Genomic DNA, 24,893 nt, shown 5'->3' on the forward strand with positions numbered 1-24,893 from the left:
TTAAAAAAAATCTTTGTTGTGTATAGTAATGATGAATACTAGGTTGCAAATTTCATCTAATTAAATTTCCTGCTACTGTTGAGTACCCACAGAATTATAGCTTGTGTAAGGATATTAACCAACCACGCACCTTGTAGAATATGGTACTGGGGAGTTGATTCTGATAGCTCTGATCTGAAACTTTTGACCCCCCCCCAAGTTTTAAAATTAAAATGGAAAAATTATTTTTCAAATACAAGATACTGATCTAGCCTACAGATTTCATTATTGTGATAATCCCCAAAATAATACAGAATAAGACACAAACCAGTGATTTTTAACTTAGCAAAGTGAGCTTGGCATTTTATCCTTATGTCAAAACACAAGACTAGGCTTTCAGTTAAACAGCAGATGAGAATTCTCCCTCTGCAGTATTATCACATGCGCCATCAATTACTGCCATGCCTAAGTCTAGCATCATGAAAGCACATTAAGATAGAAGGTACTCTATGCAGTTTTCACTGGACCAGAAGGACAGAAATAAGAAAGGGAGGTGGAGTCCAGGCGTGGTGGCTCACGCCTGTAATCCTGGCACTTTGGCAGGCCCAGGCAGGCGGATCACCCAAGGTCAAGAGTTCCAGACCAGCCTGGCCAACATGGTGAAACCTCATCTCTGCTAAAAATACAAAAATTAGCCAGGGCATGGTGGTGGGTGCCTGTAATCCCAGCTACTCAGGAGGCTGAGGCAGGAGAAGCGCTTGAACCCAGGAGATGGAGGTTGCAGTGAGCCGAGATCACGCCACTGGGTGACAGAGCAAAAACTCTATCTCAAAACAACAACAAAAACGGATGGGAGGCGGGGGAGATGGAGAGAAAGAAGAGAAGAAATTTACATTGTGCACATGTACCCTAAAACTTAAAGTATAATAAAAAAAAAAAGGCAGACTATGCAAAACAAACCAGATCATGGCTGCTTAGCTAATATGGGCCAACTGCTGTGGAAGAAAAATGTACACTCCAAGTTGTGTAAGTTTCTATAAACATCTAAACAGACACACAAACACACAAAACACCAACCTAATTAGGAACATTAATATATGTTGGTCCTTTACTATGTTACAGTTTTGAAAATAAAAGCTAAAGTTAAACTATCTGCACTCTCTAATTGCCTTATTTTCCTAAGAAGCTAGTGTTTCTTAAGGGGAAGAGGGCTTGTCATGATGGTTATAATGATTAAGATTCCCTCTTTGACTTTTTTTCCACACTCAAGTTTTACCAATAACTCACTGAAACCTTATTAAATATGTGCACTTAAGCACAAATAGTAAATGCTGATGATAATGACAAGTTCATTTTAACAATGGATGTGTTATTTAAAAATAATGTGTTTTTCAAAATAAAAATAATGTTAAAAAATTTAGACTTTTTTTTTTTGAGACAGAGTTTCATTCTTGTTGCCCAGGTTGGAGTGCAATGGTGTAGTCTCAGCTCACTGCAACCTCCACCTCCTAGGTTCAAGGGATTCTCCTGCCTCAGCCTCCTAAGTAGCTGGGATTACAGGCGCCTGCCACCATGCTCGGCTAATTTTTTTGTATTTTTAGTAGAGATGGGGTTTCACCATGTTGGCCAGGTTGGTCTTGAACTCGTAACCTCAAGTGATCCACCCACCTCAGCCTCCCAAAGTGTTGGGATTACAGGTGTGAGCCACAGTACCCAGTCAGTTTTTTGTTTTGTTTTTAAACTAAGAGCCAGGTAAATAAATCTCCTTGTTCTATTGCTTGATATCATCAGTGTCTAAAACTAAGCAGTGTGAAAAGATAGAAATAATCAACTTTTGACAAAAACTAGACATTTCTTAAGACACAGAGCCCAAACTTGCCATGTTTCACAAGAGTCTGATAAATAAAACTTATTACTCCTTAACTGTTTCTTCTCTTTTTTTTTTTTTTTTTTTTTTGAGACGGAGATTCATTCTGTTGCCCAGGCTGGAGTGCAGTGGTACAATCTCGACTAACTGCAACCTCCACCTCCTGGGTTCAAGCAATTCTCGTTCCTCAGCCTCCAGAGTAGCTAGGATTACAGGGGTGCGCCACCACGCCCAGCTAATTTTTGTCTTTTTGTAGAGATGGGGTTCACCATGTTGGCCAGGCTGCTCTCAAATTCCCGACCTCAGGTGATCTGCCCACCTCGACCCCCCAAAGTGCTGCAATACAGGCATGAGCCACTGCACTCAGCCCTTAACTGTTTCTAATGGAACTTTCAAAATTTTTTTTCCATATTCTACTTATGTAGGAACATTTCATACATAATTATGTTGCCCAGGAAAGGTAAATCTATAAAGGATCAAAATACATTTTACTCCTTTATTCAATTCACAAAATGCTAAACTTTAACTTGCTACCTTCAACAAAATATTAGTATGGGCCAAAAAGATATTTTTCCCCCATCAAAATTCTAATGTGTTTTTAGATTGTTTTGGAATGATTTCCCAACATATTAAATATTAGATTACATCCCAAACTCTATCTGGTTACTGTATGGCATGCAAGAAAACAACTCTAAACTATATTGGTTATTAATAAGTTTAACTTCATTCACATTAAGTGTCACACAAACACTACCTACCTAACTGGCTAAGACCCGAAATTAAGCAATGATCATCTTATGGATTCTGTAGGCTTGTCAAGCGATGCTTGTTCAGTTTCCAAGTATCCTTCGTCATGTTGATCAAAGTGATTACCCTGAAAAAAAGATGATCACAGCTATTTTTCAAGAGCAATAAATGTCAAATTTATTAACAGCCTAACCAAACTAAGAGTTATTTTTAAGTTTGTTTTTTTGTTGTTTTTGTTTGCCTTTTTTTTTTTTTTACCTAAAAGGAGACTGCAATCATTCTTTTTCAGTAGACAATCAAAACCACACCACAAATTCCAACTTTAAAAAATTTATAAAAACGTATTTGGGCCAGGCACAGTGGCTCACGCCTGTAATCCCAGCACTTTGGGAGGCCGAGGCAGGAAGATCACTCCAACCCAAGAGTTCAAAACCAGCCTGGGCAACACAGTGAAACCCTGTTTCTGAAAAAAAAAAAAAAAATTAATTAGCCACATATGGTGGTGTGAACCTGTAGCCCCAGCTATTCAGGAGGCTGAGGTGGGAGGCTCACTTGAGCCCAGGAGGTCGAGGCTGCAGTGAGCTGTCATCAAGCCACGGCACTCCAAACCTGGGTGACAGAACGAGACCCTATTTCAAACAAAACAAAACACAATTTATTAGGAATTTAGGCCCAGTAATCTGAACTTTTCTTCTCCTAACAAGTGTTGAAATTGTAAACTAAAACACTATCAACCATTTGGGACACCAATTGTCTTAGACTGACTACATTAGGAAGACTATGGACTCTTATGAGCTGAGGCAGAGCGCGGCCCGTTCCCCCAGGGCCCTCCAGGCTCCTCCTGCCCTGGCCGGCGGGTGAGCTGGGGGCTCCGGGACAGGCGGCGCCCTCCGCCCTGCACACACCTGGGGCCCCGCTGTGGCTGCCCCCTGGCCAGACCCAGGCCTTGAAGCTTCCCCATCCCATCTCGGGACTGACGGCGGCATCGGCCTCTCTCAGCCCGAACCCCGCCCGGCCGCCGGGTCTCCTGGCCCAAGCCTGCCGGGCCTCGACGAAACCCCACCAAGCCGCCGGCACGCAGCGCCTTTGGGTGGCAGCGGGAATGGCGGCCCGGGAAGCCTGGCGGCCGCACGAACACCACCTAACGGAGGACCTGAGGGTGCAGAGGGCCCGGGAAGGCGGCCTTGGGACGCAGGCAGGCTCGGCTGCCTGGTTAGGCCTCGGAGCCGCGCAAACCCGGTCCCAGTGACCGCTCTGTCCCCATTGGCTGAGACCACCTAGTCCTGACCTCAACGGACAAAGGCCTTAACGGGCCTAGAAGGAGAGCGCAGTTCCGAACGACGACCGGTAGAACGGTTAGCGGCCATCGGGCGGTTGGTCTTAGTGCTACTAGACCTTGCTGCTGGAAGAGAGAAATAGTAGAATGACACGCCATATTTGGCCCGTTGGAAATGCCCACCACCCTTTGGGAAGATTTACTGGCCGTTTATAGAAGGCCTGTGTGTATAATATGAAAACGCTGCTCTCAACTCCACCCCAACATTTTAATAGAAAATATTTGCCACATTTAGCCCTTCTATAGATGGAAAGAGCCACGCTGTTTTACTTTTATAAGCAATATTGCATTAAATTTTTAATAATGAAGAAAATCCTTCCTGGGTCGAGTGGGGACTTAGAGAACTTTTCTGTCTTACAGGAGGTTTGTAAAATGCACTCCCAGGCTTTTCAAGAAATTAAAAACAATCTCTTGACAGTTTCCAAAGCAACTATTCATCAAGATGATCTGCCTAGAGAGATAAACATACCCGTATAATACTGTATTTGATCATAAGCAAGTTGTCACTGCAACTAAAATAAGTAAAAACAGTTTCAACAAATGATAGTTGCAGACAACTAAGAAGTTCTCTCTAATCATAGTTTTCACAGATCTCCCTGCTTCATTAGGAAGGAATAGCCCATAATTTAGTTTTAAATCAAAATATCAATTTTCTGGTTCCCTTCTTGCAATAAAGTATAGGGCATGAGGATTCGTGAGTCCCACAATGACCTAAGTCAAAAGACTAAAGACTTCAGTCTTTTGGTCTAGCCTAAATGAATTCAGTGTGTGGAATGATACAATAACCGGAATATTAACAAAAAGTTACTTTGCTTTCTCAAGGTAAAATTAAAATTCTAATTGAGGAATTGTACATGTACCCCAGAACTTAAAGTATAATTAAAAAAAAAAAAAGAAAAAAAACTGGACTTCCCTGGGGAAAAAATCCATTTGATGATGTGGCTTCACCGAGTATTCCTTTGTGAACTCCTAGATGAAATTTTCAAGGCAAACAGGAAAAGCACTGAAATTGCTGAATGGGTGAGCATTGTATGCCTGATTCATTAAATATATGCATTGGTAAATATATAAAAAAATTCTAATTGAATAAATAAAATTCAGAGATGGGGAACTCTAGGATGTAATTTGCCACATTGTATCATAAATGTTAAGTTTCTCTCACTAGACTCTGAAGTCCTCAAGGACAAGAACTGAGTCTTGTTTATCCTTTACAAACCTAATACTTAATATGGCAGCCAAACACTAGGGAACAACGAGGTGCTAACATTAAGTGGCAATGATGAACAAGTTCTAGAACAAGATGGTGGTGGTGATGGTCATACAATATTGTTAATGTACTTAATGCCACTGAACTATATACTTTTGTTTTAAGAGAAGGGGGTCTCGCTATGTTGCCCAGGCTGTCTTCAAACTCCTGGGCTCAACGATCCCAGGCTCAGCCTCCTGACTAGCTGGAACTACGGGCTCCACTACAGGTGGCTTGAATTATACACTTTAAAATAGTTAAAGTGATAAATTTTATTACATGTATTTTACCACATAAAAATAATAAAAATAAAATTGTATGGCAAACTCTATCCAAATGAAGAAAGGGAAAAAAAAAGGAGACAAATGGAATAGCAAGGGACAGGAGTATGTTTTCCAAAGACAAAAAAAATAAAAATTAAAAATAAAAAAATAAAAAAAGGACTTACGAGTAGGTATTTCAGGAATAAGAAAAAGCATTCATCAACAAATGATTTTTAAAAAATTTAAAATAGCTATTAATCCTGAAAGTCTGTCTTAAATTAACCTCAATATTTTGTCCAATGATTTTTTTTAAATAATGCCTGCTTCTTGGCATTTTAATTTCTACTACATTTAAAATTTTAAGTTAATTTAAAGGTGTTAATTGCAAAGTACTTCTAAATTACTAAATAATAAATATTCAAATACTGAGATTAGCTCAAACCTCATTATATTATAGAACAGCAATGTACAGCCGAATATCAATTCTTTCACTCTACAGGTCTATACAATTTAATGATAAAAGAATAGACGAGGCACAGTGGCTCATGCTTGTAATTCTAGCACTTTGGGAGGCCGAAGTGGGAGCATTCATTGCTGGAGGCCAGGAAGTTGGACTTCAGCTTGGGCAACATAGCGAGACCTTGTCTCTACAAAAAAATTAGCTGGGTGTGGTGGCATGTGCCTGTATTCCTAGTCCTATAGTCCTAGCTACTCGGGAGGCTGAGGCTCCTGCCTCACTTCAGCCCAGGGGTTCAAGACTGCAGTGAGCTGATGGAGCCACTGCACTCAGGCCTAGGTGGCAAACCAAGAGTCTGTCAAAAAAAAAAAAAAAACCATCCTAAAAACAATAATTGTGTACTACTTTTTAAAAAGTAATTAAACCTTTAGTTTGTTTAGAGACAGAGTCTCTCTCTGCTACCCAGGCTGGAGTGCAGTGGGGCCATCATAGCTTACTGTAACCTTGAACTCCTGGGCTCAAGCAATCCTCCCACCTCAGCTAGGACAACAGGAATGTACCACCATGCCTGGATATGTTTTTGATTTTTTTTTTTTTTTTTTTTTTTTTTTTTGAGATGGAGTCTTGCTCCGTCACCCAGGCTGGAGTGCAGTGGCGCGATCTTGGCTCACTGCAACGTCCACCACCTGGGTTCAAGCAATTCTCCTGCCTCAGCCTCCTGAGTAACTGGGATCACAGGCATGCGCCACCACACCCAACTAATTTTTTTTTCTTTTTTTGGCCAGGCTGGTCTCAAACTCTTGACCTCAGGTGATCCACCCGCCTCGGCCTCACAGAGTGCTGGGATTACAGGCCTGAGCCACCGCACCCGACCTGTTTGATTTTTGTAGAGTGGTCTCACTCTGTTGCCCAGGTGGTCTCAAACTCCTGGGCTCAAGTGATCCTCCTGCCTCTACCTCTCAAAATTCTGGGATTACAGACATAAGCCATCAAGTCTGGCCTAGAATATTTAACTTAGGACAACTACGTGATGGTTTTAAACAAAAACAGAACTGCCCCCAAATGTGTCACTATCAAAGACGATATGAAGCACAAACAGATTATTAGAGAACTACCAAGTAATTCTACAAAAAAGAAAATGGGCATCTTCTAGGAAAAACCATTTCAGCTCATCCCTACTGCATGAAGAATCACACAAGTTTTTCCAAACAGATAATGAGTCATTAGCAAAATCTTCTTTTAATCTTAGGCTTAAAGTTATTTTAGAAAACCCTTCTGTAGATTACAAACTACTGTCAGCAAACGCCAGGTTCCAAATAAGACACTTAACAAATTTCTAAATTTGTTAGCTAATTAACTTTTCAAATCATTCTGGATCTGTCAGATGCAATACAAATCAGGATTAATAATATAGTTTTAGAGTTTTAGTCCAAAAAAAGACCCACACATCTATGATTAATCTCCAACAAAAGTACAAAGAGAATTCAACAGAGAAATGATAGTGTTTTCAATAAACGACACTAGAACTCGGTGTCCATATGCAAAGCAAAAAAAGAGCCTCAATCCATACTTTGAATCATAATAAAAAATTAACTCAAAATGCGCTACAGACCTAAATGTAAAACTGAAAATGAAATATTCTAAAAGAATAATACAGAAGAAAATCTTTGTGACCACAGGCTAGACAAATATTTTCTTAGAGACAGCCCAAAAGCACAATATATGAAATAAAAAATTCATAAGCTGGACTGGGAGAAAATATTTACAAAGCTTATTACTTTAAAAAAATATATGTTGATTCCTGGCTAACACAGTGAAACCCCATCTTTACTAAAAACACAAAAAATTAGCCAGGCGTGGTTGCAGGTGTCTGTAGTCCCAGCTACTCGGGACGCTGAGGCAGGAGAATGGCCTGAACCCGGGAGACGGAGCTTGCAGTGAGCCTAGATCGCGCCACTGCACTCCAGCCTGGGCGACAGAGCTAGACTCCATCTCAAAAAAAAAAAAAAAAAAAAAAAGTGTTGATTTAGAGTAACTAAGGCTCACCCAGGCTACAGGGCAGTGGCACAATCACGGCTCACTGCAGCCTCTACTCCCTGGGCTCAATTATTCTTCTGACTCAGCCTCCCAGGTAGCTGTGGGACTACAGGTGTGCACTAGCACATCTGGCTAATTTTTGTTCTTTTTGGTGTGTGTGTGTGTGTGTGGCTTTTTTTTTTTTTGGGGGGGGGTAGAAACAGGGTTTTGCCATGTTGCCTATGTAAATGAAATGAGAAGAGACTGGTTCATACAAGACAATTTTTATTTTATTCAAGTTAACCACGGTAAAGACTGAGTTCTTCCACATCCTTGCTCTTGTCCACTCCTCTCTCTCCATTTTTTCCGTTTCTTTTGTTTTCTTTCTTTTTTTTTTTTTTTTAACAGCCTGTGTTACCCAGGCTGTTTTCAAACTCTTGGGCCCAAGCAGTCCTGGTGCCTCAGCCTCCAGAGTAGCTGGGATTACAGGCCCACAGTCTTTTAAAGGTAATTAGCACTGTTAAAATTATGCCCATTAAGGACATTTTTTTGTAAGATGCTTTTCTTGAGACATTTTTGTTAGACTGAACTCATAGGCAGAACTTAAAAAACATTTTTTTTTTTTGTAAGAACTTTAATCTTACCTCTAGATACATTATCTAGTCTGACAGCCTGGTCACAGGTGAGGAAAGGTTGTGCTAGCAATGTCTTTAATTTTTTAGTACATTGTGGCCCCTTTTATTAAAATATTCTATTAAACACAAATAATACAAATGTAAAATGGATGTTGTTAAAAGTTCACGCTACACTGTAACAAGTAAAAACTGAAAGAAAGCCCTCCTTTCTCCTCTGTTTCATTTCTTAGAGGTAACCATTGTTTTCAGTTTGTTACCAGTTTTTTAGTAAAGTTTTAAAATTTTAAAATACACATGCTGTTTGGAAGATGTGCTTCAGAAATATTGCATATGAGTTTATTGTAATTATTAACTTTTGTTTTGTTTACTTTTATATAGATAGACTTTATTTTTTCAAGTAGCTTCACAGCAAATTTGAGCTGAAAGTAAAGACGCAGCCTCCTGCACATTTGTTATAATACATTTGTTACAATAGATGAAAGGTCCACTTTTGGTGTAGTTTTATGCATTCTGGCAAATGTACAGTGACATTTATCTATCATTATAGTATCATAGAGAATAATTTCACTGCTCAAAAAATCCCCGGTGTCCACTTGTTCATCCCTTTACTTTCTTCCCCTCAAATTCCTGGCAAGTACTGATCTTTTTACTGTTTCCGTAGTTTTGCCTTTTCTAGGATGCCATATATTTCCAATGGTTATGTAGCCTTTTCAGATTGGCTTCTTTCACATACTGCTGAATATGTATCCAAGATTCCTCCATGTCTTTTCCTGGCTTGATAGCTCATTTCTTTTTAGTGATAAATAATACTCCACTGTCTGGTATATCACAGTTTACTTATCTATTCACCTACCAAAGGATACCTGAATTGCTGCCAAGTTTTGGCAATTATGAATAAAGAGTGCTATAAATATTGGTGTTTTGGTTTTTGGGTAGACATAAATTTTCAGCTCCTTTAGTTAAATACTAAGGAGTGTGATTGCTGGATTGAATTGTAAAAATAGGTTTAACTTCGTAAGAAACTGCCAAACTGTCTTGTCTTCTCTTTCTTTTGACAGTGTCTTTTGCAGAGTGGAAGTTTTAAATTTTAATAAAGTCTAACTTACCAATTCTTTCTTTCATGGGTGTGCCTTTGGTTTTCCATTTAAAAAGTCATCACTAACCCCAGTGACACCTAGTATTTTGTTTGCTTTTACTTGGTGTTCGTGTCATTGTGATGAGACTACATTTATTTTAGCAGTAGGAGGAAAAAGTTTTGTGCTTCACTACCAGGGATTACTATGATTGTTGTGATTACTGTGATTGTTTACTTTTGTGGGAGTTGATGGTGTTTATGTTTTTGCATTAATGTTAAAGAAATCAATTAGCTTTTTTAATAGGGTAACTTTAATTCAGGTTAAGTCTGCAAATTTGTGGGATTTTAGACCAAGAAATGGCATGAAAGAGTGTCTAGTTCAAGTTCATTTTACAAATGAAGGTACAAAGAATGAGGAATACGACATGATTTGCATGAGGTCATACAGCGAATTATTAATGAAGACAGGACTTAGAATTGCTGATAACCTTTTTTAAAGAACTGAGATGAAAGATGTACTGATAATTTTTCTTGTATAATAAATACTTTTGATGATGTGTTTATTTCTTATTCCTTTTGACTTGGTGTTGTGGCTCCTAATTTTTCAAAGGGTAAGTTTTAAAACAGTGAAAAATATAAACAGTTTTTATACTTTTCAAGGAATCTATGATCTAGTGGGAAATATGTCCAGAGACATGAGCTCCAATCAGTGTTGCTCAGTGGAAACGGACAAACTTTCAGAGACAGGTTCAGAGGACGTAACAGTGCCACCAAATAGAGGCAATTGGGGGCGGGGGTAGGGTGGCCTTCAGCCAAATAGTAAAATACATAGAGATGGGGGAGGTAAACAGGGGTGGGGTGAGAAGGGTGGGTGCATTTTAAGTAGAGAGAAAAGTGAAGCAAAAGCTGAGAGGTGAAGGAAGAGCTTTGTACAGTTGCTGCTGAAGAGGCAAGTGGCCAATTTGGCATGGCCTGCTCCAAGTACCTTTCAGCTGGGGTGACAATGCTAGAATTCCCTTTCTGCCACCATTGGGTTCACTGTTAGGCTTATGGTGTTTGTCTCATCACAATATACTTTTTAAAAGGCACTAAACATTTTTCTCATAAGGACAGGGTCATTCTTTCCACACTGTTGTCTTCCTCAGTTGACCTCTCTTAGAGCCATTTGCATTCTAAGACTTATCTGACCTCATCAAATTAAGAGCTATGGTCCCCCACTAAAGGAATTTCAAACAGCTGGACAGAATTTTTTTGGACAGAGGGACCATCCACTGAAAGTGCTTGGCCTTGAAAATCTTTATAGGTAACAAATTTGGCTAGGTGACATTTGGGGTTTTTTGTTTTGAGACAGGGTCTCACTCTGTTACCCAGGCAGGAGTGCAGTAGTGTGATCACTGCTGGGTTCAAACCAACCTCCCACCTCGGCACCTGTAGGTGGGACTACAGGTGCGTACCACCACATCGGCTAATTTTGGTTATAGAGATGGGGGTCTCACTATGTTGCCAGGGCTGGATGAGATGTTTTCTGAGAAACGGTCACATTGACACCTGTATACTTACCACACTTCCTGGACAAATCCTAGCCCACACTCCTCCGGCCCCATTGCCCTCCAGCAAGCAGTTATAATTAAGTTCTACAGGGAACTTAATTATAACTTCCCAAGGAAAGGGGAAGCTGGGTGGAGCACAGAGCACACACCTAACCCACCCCAAGGTAAATTAAAAGGTACCACTATATCCTTAAAGCCATAATGGGTGGAGGGTGGGAGCAGTGCTGCCAGGCCTCTCCAGCTGCGTAGTGTGCCAACCTAGCCAGGCCTCTCCTGGGCCCTGGGTTTGGTCTGAAGACCCTGTGCGGGAAGGCGCTGCTCTGCCCTAGGGATAGAAGACTTGGCCTGGGGCTGGGCGTTAGGATACCAGGGTTCCGGTCCCTGCCTTGTCACTCACTTTGTGACCTGGGACAAACACTTCTCTGAGCCTCAGTTTCCTCATGAGGTGTTAGGCCCTAGGCCCTAGATTATCTACAAACGCCCTCCCAGCTCTTCATGTTCCATTTTTTTTTTTTTTTTTTTTTTTGAGACGGAGTCTCGCTCTGTCACTCAGGCTAGAGTGCAGTGGTGCAATCCTGGCTCATCGCAACCTCCACCTCCCAGGTTCAAGTGATTCTCCTGCCTCAGCTTCCCATGTAGCTAGGACTACAGGCGCACACCACTATGCCTGGCTAATTTTTGTATTTTTAGGAGAGATGGGTTTTCACCATGTTGGCCAGGCGGGTCTTGAACTCCTGACCTCAGGTGATCCACCCACCTCAGCCTCCTAAAGTGCTGGGATTACAGTCCTGATCAACCGTGCCCGGGCTTTTTTTTTTTTTTTTCTGAGACAGAGTTTTGTTCTGTCGCCCAGGCTGGAGTGCAATGGCGCTATCATGACTCACTGCAACCTCCACCTCCCAGGTTCAAGCGATTCTCCTGCCTCAGTCTCCTGAGTAGTGGGGACTGTAGGTGTGCACCACGATGCCTGGCTAACTTTTGTACTTTTAGTAGAGTTTGGGTTTCACCATGTTGGTGAGGCTGGTCTGGAACTCCTGACCTCAGGTAATCCACCTGCCTTGGCCTCTGCTGGGATTACATGTGTGAACCATCGCGCCCAGCCTTCATGTTCTCATTTAAGTGAATGGTTTGGAGAAGGGAGAGAGGAGCTGTATACAAAAGTCCCCCTTATCTGTTCCAAGACCCCCAGTGGAGGCCTGAAACCATAGGTAGTACTGAACCATATTGTTATTTCCTATACATACAAACCTATGATAAAGTTTAATTTATAAATCAAGCGCAGTAAGACATTAACAATAAAACAGAACAAGTATAACAATATACTGTAATAAATAGTATGTGAATGTGGTCTCTCTCAAAATATCTTACTGTACTGTAGATCTCAGCAAACTCAGCATTATTTCCTAAGTCAAAAATCTTCATCTTTTCACATAAACGAACTTTAGGATTTCTCATTGGCATATCCGAATTATCACATCGCTACCATTGCACTTTAGGGCCTTTGAGAGGGGTCTCACTGTTGCGGAGGCTGGAGTGCTGTGAAGTGAGCATAGCTCACTGCTGCCTCAAACTCCTGGGCTCAAGGGATCCTCCCACCTCAGCCTCCTAAGTAGCTGGGACTACAGGCACGCCACCATGCCCAGCTAATTTTTTTTTAAGAGATGGGGTCTTGCTATGTTGCCCAGGCTGGTCTTAAACTCCTGGCTTCAAGGGATCCTCCTGCCTTGGCCTCCCAAAGTGATTACAGGTATGAGCTACCACACCTGGCCCACTATTAAATAACATAAGGGTTACTTGAACACAAGCACTGTGATACCTCAATGGTCAATTTGACAACCAAGATGGCTACTAAGTGACTAAGAGGAGTAGTTAGTCTGGGAACAGAGTGGAGTCTGAGAAAGAGCAAATTGCCTTTAAAGATTTATGGTGTGAACAAAATGGCCTCTCTCCTCAGGTGACCTAAGGTTTCCCAGGCATTGACTTTTTTTTTTTTTTTTTTTTCCTGGAAAAAAAGCAGCAGCTAATTCTGAGTCCTCCCTCCTGAGCCCCTGGTAGAGTGTTCTCTCCATGGAGCCCGGCTCCCCCCTCGGAGCAGGACAAACAGCCCTGAACACCCCTGCCTCCCTCTGGCTGCCGGCTCTGTGGTCCTGGGCAAGGCTGACCTGAGGCTCAGGGGACGCCAGAACTGTGTGCCCTCACTATGCTCAGCCACCCGTGCTGTTCATCCCCTGCTCCCCACCCAAAGACCTCCACATTTCTCCTACTGTGTCTCCTTCCAACCTGCTCCTTCTCCTCTCCAGCCAAACCCCTCCACTGTCACCTCCCCCAGTAACTGGCACTTGGCTGAGGACTCAGCTTCCCCACAGCCCTTTCCAGCGCAGGCTATTCACCTTCTCGCACTCTTCAAGGTCAGGATGAGCGGCCTCCCCGCTCCGCAAGGCCATGTCTACACAGCTTCCCCTCCACTCTCATCCCATGCTCACCTTCCTTCTGGTTACTCCCCCGTGTGCAGTGGCATTTTCACCACCACCACCCTGGGTGGCCTTCCCTTGACCTCATCTCTAAAGACCTTCCCCTCCACTCCATTTCAGCCGCACACTCCCACGGGCAGAACCTCTTCCTGACCCCAGGAATTCAGGTATTGCACGCCCTCCTCATAAGCTCCCACCCTTCTGGCTCAGTGACTCCCATCACGCTGGCACGTGTTCCTCAGCAGGCCTCAAACCCATTCACTCCTCCACTGTCTCCCTGTCTTACAGCCCCCTTTGGCCTCACCTCTCCCTCTCCCCCTACCCAGCTTGAACTGTACCCTCCAGCACTTCAATCACTCTTCTTCAACTCTTCAAAACCACCTTTCGCTTTTCTGAACCCAAATTCTGTAGGGGTCCAACAGACTTCTTCTGGGTAGACCCCGCACTAGAGAAATGCAAAGCACACAGCCTAAGAGACTGGGGGCCTCCGGGTCAGCGGCCCCCCACCTCAGCTGGGCCTTCAACACTGCCATAATCCCTCTGTCCTAGCCCATAGCGCCCCAAGGGAAGGGGAAGCTAGGCGGAGCGCAGAGCACCCACCTAACCCACCCCAATCCTTCCATTCCTTCCGCCTCCTCCAGGGCTTTGAGCCGCATTTCCTGCTCTTCTCGAGTAGGGGTAACCTCTCCCACTGTCCAAACTAAACTAGCTCAAGTCTTTCTCACCTGAAAAATAAACTCTCGAGTGCATCTCTCTCCAGCTACTGCCCCATGTCTCCTCCCCTTCGTGACCAGCTGTCTACACTTCCTGCCTCCATTTCCCCACTTTCTTACTCCCTGGCTCCTGCCCCCACGACACAACTGTTCCCCACAGGGCCACAGGCGGGCATCACTCAGTGTTGACACGGCTGCCCCTCCCTGTGACATAGCCCCCTACTAGTCCGCTATCTCAGTCCCCTCCTCCCATGACCCGAGGCTGGAGCTCCCCCAGGATCTCTCCCAGGCCCTCTGCTCGCCATCAAAGGCGGAGGCGGATGCCTCACAAGCCTACATCTCCAGACAGGCTCACCCAACTGCCTCCTCCACCCAACGCTGCAGCCCACTCAAGGTCCACGTAGTCCAAGCTGCATTCCTTCCTCGCACTCCCTTGCCCTGTGTCCCCTCTTAGCAAATGGCAGCCTCGGCGATCCTGCCCCGAGACAGGCCTGCGCCCAGCGTGGAGATGATCATCAGTATTTGCTGAACGAGTAAACGAATCCTTGACCTTCCCTCATACTCCACCGCCGGTGAGGATTCCTGTCCATTTTACTGCCTCCTACGTCCCTCGAGTCCTCCCCTCTGCTTTTTTGTTCACCGCGGCCAGCTGCCTCCCCAGACCCGCAACCCCGGCTGGGCCGGGAACCTGCACCGCGGCGCTCGTGCCCGCTCTGCGACCCCTGCTCCGTGACGCCCGCACTGCACGGGGGTACCGCGGCCCAGCACAGGCGCTGGTCACTAGTACACGAACTAGCTAGGACTATAAGTGCACACCACCACACCTGGCTAATTTTTTATTTTTTGTAGAGATGATGTCTTACTATGTTACCCAGGCTGGTCTTCTGGGCTCAAGCCATCCTCCTGCCTCGGGCTCCCAAGTGCTGAGATTACAGGCGTGACCCACCGTACCCAGCGTCAGCTTTATTTTTTTAATGCTGACTTACTGCAGAAGGCCCAAGGGCCAGTGCAGTTTTCATATTGCTGTTGTAGTGGCGAACGGAGCCACGAGGGAAGGGAGCACCGCCGGCAGCTGCCCGGAGCCCAGGATACCACGCGGCCAGCACCGAGACGCTGAGCTCGCGCTCGCATCCGCGATCTACACTGAGTAGCCGCGCGCCGAACGACGTGGCTGAGCCCCGCCCACGCGGCGCTCCTGGCGGCCAATGGAAATGGCTTACGAGACGCCTTCTCCACGCGCTATACTTATACGGACCAATGGGTGCGCCCTTTGGGGAGTGCCGCCCCCTGTCCACGAGACTCCTCTTCTCGCCAGCCAATGGAAGCGGTCTGCGTAGCCCTCGCGGGGGCGAGGCGGTGACCGAGGCGCGTGTGTCTGGGAAGGCGCGCGGGTCTGGGAAGGCGCGCGGATTTGGCCCCTCTTCTCACATCAGCGGGAACAGGCCCAACCGACAGACGATGGGGGCTCCGGCAACCAGGCGCTGTGTGGAGTGGCTGCTGGGCCTCTACTTCCTCAGCCACATCCCCATCACCCTGTTCATGGACCTTCAGGCGGTGCTGCCTCGCGAGCTCTACCCAGTCGAGGTGAGGGGCGCCCCTCTTATCCCGTCCCGCCGAGGCTCTCCAGCGCGCTGTGTCCACAGGGCCTCCACCTCCTCCGCGCTCGCGCACCCTGGGTTCCAGTTGCCTCCCTCGGGTCCTGCCCATGCCTCCCCCGCTCCTAACCCAACTTTAGTTCGGTGTTTTCCTCGGACTTTGTCTCTATCCCAGACCCTTCTCCCAAGCGACACGGGCGAACGCTTTGTTTCCTTTAAAGTCACTTCTTCCCTGGGTTTAAGGTTTCCCGCGATTCCACCTCTGGCCGGTTGTCAGTGTCTGAGGGAAGTAGTCTGGATGAAGTGGTGTCTAAAGTCACATGTTAGGTTTGCTTTAAGCTTCTGGGGTTTTTTGTGTGTGTGTTTTTTTTTTTTTTTTTTTTGGAAGGGCTTTAAAATATCAGTCTGATCCCAAAGAAAAAATCCGAGTAGAAATAGACCTGTCTGAAGGTTTAGCACCTTGGTTGGTGCAGCTGGGGCGTTCATAGATCGTCAACTTCAAGATCGGGTTCCAGCAACTTCCAGAGCTCAAGAGTAAATTGCCATCTTTTCAGATTGGCTCTTCAATATTGGGTTCGAGTAACAATGATCTCTTGAGTAAAAATAAAGGTGAAAATCCCGATTTCCTGGTTGTTGGAGAGCATTCTTTCAACCCCAAACTCTGCTTTAATGCTTTTTTTCTCCAAAGCTACAGCTTTAGTTTCCCGGTTCGTTGGGGTTTTTTTCTCGTATCTGGACCCTGTGACCTTCTTCCATGGAATTCCTGTCCTCAGTTCTGTTTCTCCAACTTATCTAGAACTGTAGGCAGGACTGACTTGTCTACCTGAAGATTTTATTTTGCGTCTGTTTCTCCTTAAATGCTTTTTATCTGCCGAGGAGGGGTTCTTTACCTGAGGATCATGAACTCCCAAAAATGGGTGCAAATGTGTGTGTGCCTTCTGTTTCCTGGAAGAATATAGCTTCCATCGACTTTTCAAGGGGCCTAACTCTCCTAAAAAGGCCACGGCTCAAGAATGTTCTGCCACTCCCATAAGTCACTCTTTTTTGTTTGCTTCTAGATCCAAACACAACTGGAAGACCTCTGTCCTCCTTTTGCATGGGAAAAGCGTAGGTAGTGTGTGGCAAGGTGCAGTCTGGGGACTTGGTTCTTCCAAGAACTGGTGGTGACATGGGCAGGTCAGGGCTCTATATCCTCAACTGTTGAGAGAGTTGAGTTAAATTATAAGCTCAAACATGTACAGGGTGGGTTAGTTTTCATATTGCTGTTGTAGTTAACCACAAATGTAGTGATTTGACAGAGTTATTTGTTTACAGTTCTGGAGGCCAAAAGTTCACAATGAAATCTTACAGTGCTCAAATCAAGGCAGGGCTCACTCCTTCTGAGGGCTCCAGGGGAGAATCTGGTTCTTGCCTCTTCCATTTTCTGGTGGCTGCCAGTGTTCCTTGGCTTGTGTTCACATCACTTCAATCTCTGCTTCGGGTCATCACATTGCCTCCCTTTGTGTGGTCAGAGTTCCCTCTGCTTCGCTTTTATAAAGACACTTGTCATACATTCAGGGCCCACCAGATAACCCAGAAAATCTCCCATCTCAAAATCCTTAATTACATCTGCAAAGTCCCTTTTGCCAAATAAACTAATAGTCACAGGTTCCAGGGATTAGGATGTGGTTATCTTTGGGGGCCATTATTCAGCCTACTACAGGGCCAGATAGTACAGACTCTTCCCGAAGACTGAAGAGGTCATCGCAGCTCTGCAGTGACCATTAATTGCCCTGAAGAAAGGAAAATCTACTACAGTGTTGGCCTATCTGTGGTTTTTGAAACCTGTGTGGCCAGCAGTACTCAGGCTGCCTCTTTACAATCTCTGATGTTATAGGACCTTTTAATACTTGGTAATTAGCCTGCTACTCCATGTAGCCATTCCAGACTTCACAGCTGTTGGTTTCTTTATCCTTCCTGGATGTGCCATTCCCACAAGCCCGTCTTGCTCACCCCTAACAAAATACACCTAAAAGGTGCTCAACATCATATCATAAAGATCCCATTTAAATGTTTACATTTGATAAAATTTTCTCAGTCTTTTTTTTAGAAACAGGGTCCTTTGTCACCCAGGCTTGGAGTGCTGTGATGCAGTCATGGCTTACCACAGCCTTGAACCTGAGCACAAGAGATCCTCCCACCTGTCTCCTGAGTAGCTAGGACTATAGGTGCACACCACCACACCTGGCTAATTTTTTATTTCTTGTAGAGATGATGTCTTACTATGTTACCCAGGCTGGTCTTCTGGGCTCAAGCCATCCTCCTGCCTCGGGCTCCCAAAGTGCTGAGATTACAGGCGTGACCCACCATGCCCAGCATCAGCTTTATTTGTTTAATGCTGACTTACTGCAGAAGGCCCAAGGGCCAGTGCAGGCAGCATCTGGCCAGAACCTGTGTGTGTGTGTGTGTGTGTGTGTGTGTGTGTGTGTTTTGTGTTTGTGAGATTTAGGCATTAGTACAGGGGCATCCTGGTTGTGTATCTGTGTGTGTGATGATGTTTGAAAGCACTAGCTCGGGGGCATCCTGGCATGGAAGGTCTGTGCCTCCATTCTTGTTGCTTTGGTGTAGGAAATGCTGATTTTGTTGCTTCTCTGTGGGGCAAATAATAATAAATGCCTTGAGTTATTCTCACATTCTCTTTGAAAAATGCCAAAATTCAACATCTGTCATTTTCTTCCTGAAATAGAAGGAATGTTTCCCTAGAGTTAAAAAGCCTGTAGGAGATCACCTAGTGGTTGGGCTGAAATATGCAAAATAAATTTTTTTTCTTGGATTGCACCAAATCACTGCTTGGAAAAACTCATTTTTTTATTTCCTTTTTCTTTTTTTTTTTTTTGTTTATGTTTTTGAGACAGTCTCTTGTCGCCCAGGCTGTAGTGCAATGGTGCGATCTCGGCTCACTGCAACCTCTGCCTTTCAGGTTCAAGCAATTCTCCTGCCTCAGCCTCCCGAGTAGCTGGGATTACAGGTGCGTGCCACAATGCCTGGCTAATTTTTATATTTTTTTAGAGATGGTGTTTCACCATGTTGGCCAGGCTGGTCTCAAACTCCTGACCTCAAGCGATCTGTATGCCTCAGCCTCCCAAGGTGCTGGGATTACAGGTGTGAACCACCGCACCCGGCCTGGAAAAACTCTTATTTTATTATGAAACAGTAAGAATTTAGTTTGGATAAGAACATGGAAAGGAGAGGATGGGAAGCATTTTGTAGTATCATTTGCAGCTGGGTAACATTGCTTCTGGTAAAAATAAGGAAAAACAAGTGAGCCTCTGGCTCTGAAATCAGCCAGTGTTCCCATTCTAAATTACAGAAGTACAAAATTGGCGAGTAGCAACTCCTGGTTTAGAGATTGTGTGTGCAGGCCAGGTGAATCTTTTAATGGATAACAAGGGTGAGTTGAGTCAAATGTGAGTCAGGTATAAATGGAAACAGTTTCATTACCTTTGGTGGGGAGGCCATAACTAATAATTTTTAATGACCAGTTGTGAGCTGTGATTTTAATGGGATTAAACTTGAATATCTCCAAATATGTATTAATTACATTCAATTAATCATTATGTGCTAGCCATTATTTTAAAGACTACATGTATTAAGTCACTCTCTTACCAATAGTGAAGTAGGCACTATTACTGGCTCTATTTTATTGATGGGGACACAAGTGTAGGGAGATTAAAGGCCTTGCCTAAAGCCAGGCATTCTACCCCAGGTCCTACACGCCTCACCCGTCTGCCAGGTGCCTGGGCTTTCTACTCTCCTACTCATAATTAGTCCCAGCCTCATTCTGGCATCAGGTGGCAGGTATATGACTGTCGGCAGATGGTTGGTTACGATTATGATAATTCATTATTACGACATCTGGGTGATAAGATTGTTTTTTAAATTTCGCTGATCTCATCTTGTAGGCCTTAGAAATTAAGTGCTGTACAAGTCTGCCTCAGTTTATGAAATAGTTGGATCAGAGAGGTTGTATACAAATTGAATAGAAAGTGAAGTTCAAATGGCCAAAATGCCTTTTTTTTTTTTTTGAGATGGAGTCTCGCTCTGTCACCCAGGCCGGAGTGCAGTGGCTCGATCTCGGCTCACTGCAACCTCCGCCTCCTGGGTTCAAGCGATTCTCCTGCCTCAGCCTCCAGAGTTGCTAGGATTACAGGCGTGAGCCACCACACCCAGCTAATTTTTGTATTTTTAGTAGAGATGGGGTTTCACCATGTTGGCCAGGCTGGTCTCGAACTCCTGACCTCAGGTGATCCACCCGCCTTGACCTCCCAAAGTGCTGGGATAGGCATGAGCCACCGGGCCTGGCCCAGAATGCCTCTTAAATTTTGCAGTCAGGCCGGGTGCAGTGGCTCACACCTGTAATCCCAGCACTTTGGGAGGCTGAAGCGAGGATCGCTTGAGCCCAGGAGTTTGAAACCAGCCTGGGCAATGTGGCGAAACCCCGTCTCTACAGAAAATTAGCTGGGCTCGGTGGCGCATACCTGTAGTCCCAGCTACTGGGGAAGCTGAGGTGAGGGAATCATCTGAGCCCGGGATGTTGAGGCTGCAGTGGGCCGAGATCAAATCACCACACTCCACCAGCCTGGGCAACAGAGACTGTCTCAAAAAAAATAATAATAATTTTATAGTCAATCTTTTAAAGCAGGTAGTGTCATCCAGTATTTTTAAAAATCTAAAAAGCAAAAAAGGGATCTTAAGAAAACATCTAGTCCAAGTTGCTCATTTTACAGATGAGGAAGTAGAACCCTGGAGAGGGACAGTGACTTAGCCTTTGTGTTTCTTATCAATTCAGTCCTATTCAAACCACATTCCCATCCAGAAAAGTGCTTGGAAGGAAGCAAAGGGTATTGCTATGAATTTCAATTTCAGATTAAGTACAAATTTGGATATCCTTTGGTCAATAAACTGGTTATCTAGCCAGAGCCTTTCTGAAATTAATAACATGCTAACAGGATATTTGTTTCTGGATGTTTGCTTAAAGTGCTCTTGCAGCAGTGGGGCTTCTATTTCACAATAGCGAGCCTTTATCTTTTGATTAAAAATTAACAGGAAAAATATTCTTGGATTTTCCATTGTAAGATAAATTCTTACCCTGGAGTTGCCTTTATTAATCATAATATCAAGACTTATTTGTCTTTGAAGGCCTGTGTGTCAGGACAACGCCACATCTAGGAGGTTAAATGTGACAGATGTTTAGTAGTCCACATAGAGCCAAGAGCACTAGGCTTTGGGCTCCTATAAAAGCCCAAGATGGGAAGCCTTAAACTCTGCTTCTTTTCCCTGCCTGTAGCCAGGTCAGCATGGATCCACATCCTTTTTATTTGACAGGGTAATTACAAGCGTGGGGCCCAAGCTAGAACTGAGACGCTAAAGCCCTGCATAACCAAGAAGCTACTAGGTAGTGTGTAGTTTGGGGCAGAGTTTGTTCTTCCACTAAAATCCTGTCTGCTAAAATAAACCAAAAATTAGAATTAGGGGAGTTAAGGAACTTGTTTGTCATATTGGAATTAAAGTGTCCAAAACTACATCGCCACAGAGGTTAGATTTATTTCCCCTTTCACTCCCACCCCCACCCCACAAAAAGAAGAGGGAAATTCAATTCATTTCTGCATTTGAGGGAATCTGGCCTTTGGAGTTTGGTGTGTAGTTGCCATTGCAAAAGGGAAAGTGTCAGGATGGTTTTCACGTGTATTTGTTTTTTTAAACAAAGAATGATATTGTCGGCAGAAATGTCACATTTGTTCATTCAGCGAACACCCTGAGTGCCTACCAAGTGCCAGATACTTATTGTTGCTCCTGACAGTGGCCAACACACCTGGATGTGTTATCTTGGAATTATGAACAGATTCTGGGTAACACAAAGAAGGGGCTGGAAGAGTTGAGAAAATTTCAGAGAAGGGAACGTTTGAGTTAGGGATAGTAAGTTTTTATTAAATGACCACCTAGGCTGTGTCAGAAAAGCTAGCTGGACATGCCATCTGCTGCCGGGGTAGCGGGGGTTGGCTAATTAATGACAGGCTCCTCCAGTATATTTTCAAATGAGCTAGCGCCGAGCCTGTTGAGGCCAGGTGGCTGTAATTCATCATGATCGTTTTCTTTTTCAGTTTAGAAACCTGCTGAAGTGGTATGCTAAGGAGTTCAAAGACCCGCTGCTACAGGAGCCCCCAGCCTGGTTTAAGTCCTTTCTGTTTTGCGAGCTTGTGTTTCAGCTGCCTTTCTTTCCCATTGCAACATATGCCTTCCTCAAAGGTTGGTAAATGGTGGGAAAATCCCATTTTTCCTCAGAAATCAGGTCCCAGAAATCTTTTGGGAAAGTATCTCCAAAGGGAATGGGATGGTCCCCATAGTTTGTGGGAGAATGCTACAGGATCTGGGGTAAATAGCCAGGGTAGATCTTGTAAAGGGACATTAGTGTGGCTCAGGCTCATGTCTGTGGTCAGCGGGGCTGCACGGCTGCCTCAGTCGTCTGGAAATCCCTTGCATACACATGAAACCTGAGACCATTTAAACGATGAGCTTGTTCCCTTTTGTTTTGTTCCCCAACAGAATTAATTTCTCTTTTTGTTGGCTTTTATTTCTCTGCGTTGGATAGTATCATACGGACTTATAAGGTGTAGCATCAGGCTAATCCCTAACGTGCTTCTCATTTTAAAATTATTCTTAGTGGTCTCATAATCAATGCTTTTTTAAAAAGGTGACCATACATGTGTACTTGATAATGAAGCTAAAACCGCTGAAAATGCTCGTTTCCCATTGGCATCCCCTGGGGTCACTGAATCTGCCTCCTGATCCTCTCACCTATATATAATTACTGAACAAACAGATGCCATGGGGCAGGGATTTCCCTCCCCTTGGATTTTATACCACACAGGTTTAACCGGTAATGGCAGTTTTATTGCCCTAGAGTTTTTCCGAGTTATGTTCTGACCCCCATTCTTGGTTCTTTGGCGAGCTGTCGGTGAGCTGTCACGTAAGTCTGCATGTTGGACAGTGTGGCACATCCAGGTTTCCAGTTCCGAGTTTCCACTTGGAGAAGGGAGTAGAAGAAAGCAGGCAGGCAGGCAGAGACAGTGGGAAGGTCATGGACACGTTTGAGTCATGAACAGACCTAACCATTTTTCTTTTCCCCGACTACCTCAGGAAGCTGCAAGTGGATTCGAACTCCTGCAATCATCTACTCCGTTCACACCATGACAACCTTAATTCCGATACTCTCCACATTTCTGTTTGAGGATTTCTCCAAAGCCAGTGGTTTCAAGGGACAAAGACCTGAGACTTTGCATGAACGGTTAACCCTTGTGTCTGTCTATGCCCCCTACTTAGTCATCCCATTCGTACTTTTAATTTTCATGTTGCGGAGCCCCTACTACAAGTATGAGGAGAAAAGAAAAAAAAAATGAAGGAAACAACCACTGGCCCAGGGTAGAGATGCCTACAGGGTGGTTGCTTGTTGGATACAATACAAGGAACACTGCTCAGAACCCACGTCTTCAGCAGCATTTGAAACACTGGCAGCAACGCACAAGAGCAAGATGGTGTCAGGAACCACGTCAAACCCTCACCTTCTTCCTTTTTTTTTTTTTTTTTTTTTTTAAAAGACAGTCTCACTCTGTTGCCCAGGCTGGAGTAAAGGGCAGTGGCATGATCTCGGCTCACTGCAACCTCCGCCTCCTGGGCTCAAGCCATCTTCCTTAGCCTCCCAAATAGCTAGAACTACAGGCATGTACCAACACGTATGGCTAATTTTTTTTGTTTTGTGTGTGTGTGTGTGTGTGTGTGGAGACAGGGTTTTGCCATGTTGCCCAGGTTGGTCTCGAATGCCTAGGCTCAAGGGATCTGCCCACCTCAGTCTCCCTAAGTGCTGGGATTACAGATGTGAACCACTGGGCTCAGCCCAAACCTTCACCTTCTAAGGGCACTGGGATGAACAGACCGATCGGCTTGAGAGTGGGCAAAGGGGTGTGGGCTAGATTATAAGGAAGTGGTACCAAATACCTGTGTGCCTGAGTTCCACCACAAGATTACTAAAAGCAGGACCAGACCAGAAACTGCTAAAGAACATGGCCTGTTTGACATGTTCATGAGTCACCTGACCCATAGCATATATGCTTATTATGACTAAACCCTCCACTCCTGATTCTCAAGAGTATATCACCTGTCAGCAAAATGAACAGTGGGATATTTCAGGCCATTTTAAATGTGAAACTTTGCCTCTTTAATGTTAATTCAAAACTATATCAGTGTTTTCTTGTCCCCACCTCTAACCCAAGGAAAAAAGAGAAAACATACTATGCAAAGGAAGTTTAAACTTAGTTTTCCCTAAGGGTCAGCCCAACAATGACTTTCAGTCAAATGGATCAAAGTGGAAAATGTTTTTGTTTCTGTTGTAAACAGATCATCCTAGGCGAAGTTTTTTTTTGTTTGTTTGCTTTTAAGTTAGTTTATTTCTAAATCTTAGTCTTCCACATTTCTAGAGGCCACCTGACACAAGTCCCTGTATCTGAAGTCTAGCATCTCAAGGCTGATCTGGAAGTGTGCTAGTATGCTCCCTAGTGGATAACTTAATCCTTTAATACAGTTCCATCATTCCCATCTTGTTTTCAGAAGAGAAGGTGGCTACAGCCAGGCATAACATATCCACTGTGTGCACAGAGGGTCTCTTCACGTTGATGCTTGGCATTCCATCAGCTTTCTCTAAGTCTTTGCTCAAGTTCAACCTTAAAATGATGTTAGACAACAGGTCCCAGTCAGTTCTCTCTATTTTCACCCATTTTGCTCACAAGCCTTATTGGCCTGATTAGTGGTACTGTCTGTCTCACGTGTGTGATCCAAATAAAGGTAGCTGCTGACCACTGCCTGGTTTGTTTTGTGGACTGGGGGATAGAGAATCCAGGGTTCTCTCATGAG

General features: G+C 44.3%; 1 protein-coding gene and 1 pseudogene across 2 annotated transcripts; one reads left to right on the plus strand and one right to left on the minus strand.

Moving 5' to 3' along the window:
* LOC100442477 (keratin, type I cytoskeletal 18-like) overlaps window positions 1–15,705 on the minus strand; it is an 89,489-nt pseudogene extending 73,784 nt beyond the window's left edge.
* TMEM97 (transmembrane protein 97) lies at window positions 15,183–24,838 on the plus strand. Of its 2 annotated transcripts, XM_063718543.1 has the most exons (4): window positions 15,183–15,939; window positions 18,845–18,957; window positions 22,096–22,235; window positions 23,127–24,838. In XM_063718543.1, the coding sequence occupies exons 1-4, from the start codon at window positions 15,613–15,615 to the stop codon at window positions 23,384–23,386; spliced, it is 840 nt and encodes a 279-aa protein (XP_063574613.1). In that variant the 5' UTR covers window positions 15,183–15,612; the 3' UTR covers window positions 23,387–24,838. The 2 variants fall into 2 exon arrangements, with proteins under 2 accessions (XP_063574613.1, XP_002827201.1); XM_002827155.5 differs by lacking the exon at window positions 18,845–18,957 and having other exon boundaries at window positions 15,784–15,939; window positions 22,091–22,235.
* The last annotated feature ends 55 nt before the right edge of the window (window positions 24,839–24,893 follow it).

The sequence above is a fragment of the Pongo abelii genome, chromosome 19 (genome assembly GCF_028885655.2).
Source record: "Pongo abelii isolate AG06213 chromosome 19, NHGRI_mPonAbe1-v2.0_pri, whole genome shotgun sequence".
Taxonomy (NCBI): Eukaryota; Metazoa; Chordata; class Mammalia; order Primates; family Hominidae; genus Pongo; species Pongo abelii.